The following is a 5594-nucleotide window of genomic DNA, read 5'->3' as shown; positions in this document are numbered from 1 at the left end:
AAAAAAAAAAAAATGAGTGTGCCTGTGTTCCAATAAAACTTTATTTACAAAAACAGGCAGTAGGCCAGACTAAGCCTGTGGGCCATAGTTTGCTGATGTTCTGCATTGAAGAAATTAATTCCCTAATTTGGTTTTGCTTTGCAACCATGACTTGGTTTGCAGCCAATTTTGAGATGGTGCAGCTTGAGGAAGCTTTTGAGATGCTGGCTGGGAGAATACTATCTAAGTTCACGGTGAGAAGACCCATCCAAACCAGAGGACACTGAGTCAGAGGTCTACATGGATTTGAGCCAGCCTCCCATGTGTTCTCTGAGACCCTCTATACCCTCCCCCTGTACCCTTAGGTCAGCCTGGCAGGGCTGTTGTGTCTGTCTGGAGCTAGTCTGAGGCAAAAGGAGGCTGAATGTTGTGGGTCAGGCTACAGCTTCTCTCTGGCTCTAGCTGGGGGGTCTGTGCCTCAGGGTTCCATTTGCTCCCCTGAATTTCCCTTGGGGTGCTGTTGTCACATTAAAAAGCTTGGGGAAAGAGGTTTGGTTTTGCCATGAAGAATACTTGTTACATGACAAAAGTAGGTTTCTTTCAGAAGGACAGACTCTTGGTTAATTAGCTTTCATGGACATCTTCTTGGTCTTGGCGTGGACCATGCTCCTCTTGGACTAACTGAACTTCCCCAGGAAAGGAAGAGATTTTTATTATGACAGGGCCATTTTCCTAAGACTTGTAATTCTCTAAAAATTCTCTCGATTGCCTCATCTGGAGGCTTGGCCCCTTACAGTCGCCAAGTGTTGATGAAGGTTCTACTCCATCAGAAGCACTGGAGCATCCCTGTCCTCAAGGGGGCAGGGAGCTTTCTCACCTCCAGGAGGACTCCTGGGCTGGCCACCCTGGCTTGGCGTGGGCTCTAGCAGTGCTCACCCGGGGACCTATGTCGGAGCCAAAAGCAAGGCCTCCCTGGGATTCACACGTTATGCAAGAGAAGGGGACTCCAGAAATTGCTGTTCACATGGACAGAGAGCCAGGGCTCAAGTTTCCCAGCTGGGCCCGGCTTGCAGGAGCTCAGCCCTGCACTCTCCCTGCACTTGCCAACTGTGTATCCCTGCTCCTTTCCTCCCTCCAAGTATCTGATCTGACTCAGCTTTTCCTTCCTGTCTCCTGCGGCTGCTCTTTCGGATTCACCTTTCTCCTCCCAGGAACACCATGTCTCAGGGATAGGTAAGCCCGTCCTGTGCTCTTCCTCTGACTGTCCTGTTAACTCTTGCTGCCCCAAGCCGGAGGAGCCCACACCCAGCCTGGCACCTCCTCTGAAAAGGCAGGTAGGGCTCCTTCCAGTGGATGCTGTTTTGGTAAAGCCAGGGGGGACTTTAATCCAAAGGGGTGGGGTCAGTGGTTTTCTCCATACCCCAAATAGGGCTGATTGCAACTGGACACGACTTGACATCACCTCCCTTATAGGAAAGAGTGACTAAGTATGCAGCACCTTCAAATAGGTGCCATTGATCCCTCAGCCAATCAGAGGTTTTGACTGGCCAAACACCAAGCGCTGGTGGTGCTGCTTGGAGAAAAACAAACTGTGTCACATGGGGTATTCTGTGAGGTGCACCTGCAACACTTAGCTTTACTAGCAGACCATTTGAATAGGCTGATTTCCAAACTGATGAAAAAGTGGCATGATGTTGGAATGGGCTGGGGCGGGGGCCGTTGCTCAGCTGCACGCATTGAAGGGGTAAGACCGGAACCTGCATGGTGGGCAGGGAGACCGCGGCAGCCACGGGCTGTGCCTTCTTCCAGCTAGCGTCTCTGAGTTTGGAATTAGAACAGAACCACTATTATGGACCACAAACTTCGAAGAAGTCTGGTCAGCATTAGGAATTTTTTGTTGCTTCCAGGTAGCGGAGGTTGAGCAAGGTAGATGTGGATATAATGCATTGATTTTTGTCTCTCTGTATAAGCATCACCTGGGAAACGTTTTAAAAAATATTAATGTCCCACACTGACTCTGAACCAATCAAATCAGGATCTCTGGCAGTTGGGCCCAGACTTGAGTTGTTTTTTTTAAGCACGCTAGATAATTTCAGTGTTCAAGTAGGATTGAGAACCAGGGTTGTACAGGTTCTGATTCAGAGGGTCTGGGGTGAGGCCCAAGACTTCATTGTTAATGAGTGTGCCAGGTGATTCTGATGCAGGTGTGGAAAGTCAACACTTGAGGCTTAGGGTGGCACCTGGTGTGCCCTATGTTTCTGGTCCTTGTGGGGGATTCCTTACAGTGCAGGTCTGTGACAGGGCCACAGTAGGGAAGGAAGCTTGATTTTCCCTCTTTCCCAGTTGCCCCCCGTGGTTGTGACCGGCCATGTGCTCAGAGAGCTCAATCAAGTGTCTGCTGGTGGTGAGTGCCCAAGCAGACCCTGGAGAGCCAGAGCCAAGTCTGACCTGCAGCTGGGTGGGCCAGAAAATTCCACAGCCCTGCCTCCTACCTGCCAGGGAGCGCTGGCCCTTTCTGGGGTGCTGCGGCGGCTGCAGCAAGTGGAAGAAAAGATTCTTCAGGTGAAAGATCACCCTTTGCCCTGCCTCTGTCCATGTCTAGGTGGCTTCCTTTCCCCTCTCTCCCTCCTCCTGCCCATGGTGGGTCCCTTCTCCTACCGCTCACTCCTGCCTCCTGTCCTGCTGTGTGTAGTGAGCAGACAAGCCCCCAGACTGCCTCCCTCGCCTCTCCCTTGGGGGCAACCGTCACAGCCTCTGTCATGCTCTCTCTTTTCTTTTTCCTTTCTTGCCTGGACTACAGAAGAGGGCTCAGAACTTGGCCAACAGGGAATTTCACAAAAAGAACATTAAGGAGAAGGCAGCTCACCTCGCCTCCATGTTTGGACATGGGGAGTCCCCACAGGTAAACATGGGGCTTTCAGAGCCCCCGGGAACTCAGATGTGGGACAGCCAGCCAGGTGGCCACGAACCAGGCTCTGTAGTGTGATTTATTACTCCTTCCTCCTCCTTTTATATTACGAGGAGCTGTTCATTTTTCAAGCCACTCGAGAATTCAAGCTGGCATCTAAAAAAGATCCAAATGAGAAGATTTAAAATAAGTAGATACATCATGACAAAGAGAAAACCAAGGCTGTAAAGTAAGCTCAGGTCCCAGGAAAACATTACCAAACAGAAACACAGGCTGTTAAACGCTAGGTAGTTTCTAAGCAGGCTCGAAGCTTCCTAAGAGTCAACCGAAAGAGGGAAAGCTGTCCAGTTCCAAGAATGATGGTGCCTTTAAGGTGAAAGCAAACCAGTGGCTTGTGGCATTTTGGGGAGAAAACCAAGGCTGTAAAGTAAGCTCAGGTCCCAGGAAAACATTACCAAACAGAAACACAGGCTGTTAAATGCTAGGTAGTTTCTAAGCAGGCTCGAAGCTTCCTAAGAGTCAACCGAAAGAGGGAAAGCTGTCTAGTTCCAAGAATGATGGTGCCTTTAAGGTGAAAGCAAACCAGTGGCTTGTGGCATTTTGGGGCACAGTAGAGAAATCTCCCTGCAGCCCTGATCAGGGAGATGCTGAATGAAGAGGTTAACCACATGTCATAACCTGGGCTCTGCTTCCATAAGAGGCAACGCACAGTAGAGAAATCTCCCTGCAGCCCTGATCAGGGAGATGCTGAATGAAGAGGTTAACCACATGTCATAACCTGGGCTCTGCTTCCATAAGAGGCAACCTTGAGCCAAGAAGAGTGGCTTCACCTTAGAATAGGAAGTACAGCCCCTTCCAAGCCAGGTACTCATTCGGAAGCTTGCTGGAAAGATGAGCGTGTGCTCACAGGGAGCTGAAAGCATTGACAATGAGATCCTGCAGGTGAGTGTATGTGGAAAGTCGTCCTTTGCTTGCAGCAAGCCTGTCGCTAGAACGTATCTCCTCCCCTGCTGTCACTCGGTCTGCTCCAGACCTGTGTCCTCTGCTACTTGGTGGAGTCATTGACTTCGGAAGGATGCTTTATAGTGAGTTCATTTTGAGTGTTGCGCACGGCAGCCAGGAGGCCAGCACAGTTGTCTGTGTACAGCTGCAGGGCCCCTGCTGTGGCCATCTGCCCCAGAGCAGCCCAGGGCTCCTGTTTCCTAAGCTCGCAGCTGCTGCTGCTTCATACCAAGCTCCAGGGTGAGGGCTTCAGTGATAAGCGCTGGCGGCGGGGGTGGATGTAGGCAGGAACAGAATGGATCTTCTTAAACTATTTTGATGTGACAAGGGAGCTGGAGGAGTTATAGCAGAACTCAGGGCGACCAGGAGCCAGAAAATCCTGCTGGGCTCAAGACAGGTTTCTGCTTTGTCCTGAGACAGGGGCTTCGATGTCTCTCTCCCCCCTGCTCCCTCCCACCTTTGAGTGCACAGGCGGGGGCTGCGTCACAGAGGTGGGCAACCCTGTGCGTGTCCCTAGGATAATCCTAGTTTCCTCTATTTCTGTTCTGTGCAGAATAAACTACTCTCTCAAGGCCTGTCTCATACACATCCTCCGTCTTCTCCCTCTTGCCTTCCATCTCCTGCTCCAGCTGCTCCTTCCTCTCTGCCGACTGTCGACTCTGCTTCTCCTGCCAGAAAGGTAGTTGTCCTGAATCATTGGCTGCCCCCACCCTTGCGTGACCTGAGATGTTCTCATGCTCTGCTTCACCTGCACAGGTACACACGGGGAGTCTGGCTTGGCTGGGATGAAAATTTGCAAGATATTTTACAACAGTCCTGGATTCAGTTCTGTTTGTGTGTTAGAGCACACAACATGGCAGAACAGGCAGCATACCTTGCCGAACCATGCTCATTCATTCAGCAGGCATTCAGCAGGTACCCACTGTATGCCAACCACTGTGCCAGGTGCTGACAGAACAAAGCAGAGGGAAGTACGGTCGCTTACTACAGTCACACGGGAAATAGCACATCAGCATAGAAATAAGGGACATTTTTACTCTGAAATTGCCAACATTTGAATGTTTTGGACCTAACAAAATGGCAGTTTCACATGGTAAACCCAATACAACATTATTCATTAATTCTCTAAGAGGCGGCTGGTCAGCTCAGTTGGTGAGAGCTTGGTGTTATAACACCAAGGTCAAGGGTTCAGATCCCCATACTGGCCAGCTGCCTAAAAACTTTTTTCTAATTAAATAAATAATTCTCTAAGAGGTATAATGGGTAAGACGGTAGGAACAGAGAGGGGAGAAGCCAAGGGAAGGATTCACAGAGGAAGCAGGCAGTACAGGACCGAATGTTGAAGGTTACACGGGAGGATTTCACTAGAGAGAGGTGAAGGGCAGGGCACCTTTTAGAGAGGGGCTTGCACGTGCAAAGGTAGGTGGATCAGACTTGCATGAAGTAGAAGACAGAGTGTCTAGTGATTTGGATTTGGGGATAAAAGTATTTATGGAGGGTGCAGAGACTGAGGGTGAAAGTGAGCCCACTCTTTGCGTGTAAAGGAATTTCATTTTATCCTCTGGATTTTAAGAAGCCACTGAAGAGCCATTCTGTGTTCTGGAAGGATGAGTCAGGTAGTAGTGCAGAGACTGGCTAGGAGGAGAGGCGGAGGCAGGGAGCTAATTTTGGTCAAGTCGATAATGAAATGCACCCATGAGCAATG

At 50.1% G+C, this 5594-nt stretch overlaps 1 protein-coding gene across 5 annotated transcripts in view; it reads left to right on the top strand.

Moving 5' to 3' along the window:
• MICAL2 (microtubule associated monooxygenase, calponin and LIM domain containing 2) overlaps positions 1–5594 on the top strand; it is a 44006-nt gene that overhangs the window by 20343 nt on the left and 18069 nt on the right. For 3 of the 5 annotated variants that reach the window (XM_008574192.1, XM_008574191.1, XM_008574190.1), the window contains exons 9-12: positions 1191–1313; positions 2323–2541; positions 2780–2881; positions 4443–4568. The exons of 1 other annotated variant lie outside the window; for it this stretch is intronic. In XM_008574192.1, coding sequence (XP_008572414.1) covers positions 1191–1313; positions 2323–2541; positions 2780–2881; positions 4443–4568 — 570 coding nt within the window. The remainder of the gene's footprint in view (positions 1–1190; positions 1314–2322; positions 2542–2779; positions 2882–4442; positions 4569–5594) is intronic. One more of the 5 variants, XM_008574194.1, reaches the window with a different exon arrangement.

The sequence above is a fragment of the Galeopterus variegatus genome, unplaced genomic scaffold, assembly GCF_000696425.1.
Source record: "Galeopterus variegatus unplaced genomic scaffold, G_variegatus-3.0.2 Scaffold1011, whole genome shotgun sequence".
NCBI classification, from domain to species: Eukaryota; Metazoa; Chordata; class Mammalia; order Dermoptera; family Cynocephalidae; genus Galeopterus; species Galeopterus variegatus.
The sequence above is the reverse complement of the archived record's forward strand: the minus strand, read 5'-3'. Positions and strand labels throughout refer to the sequence as shown.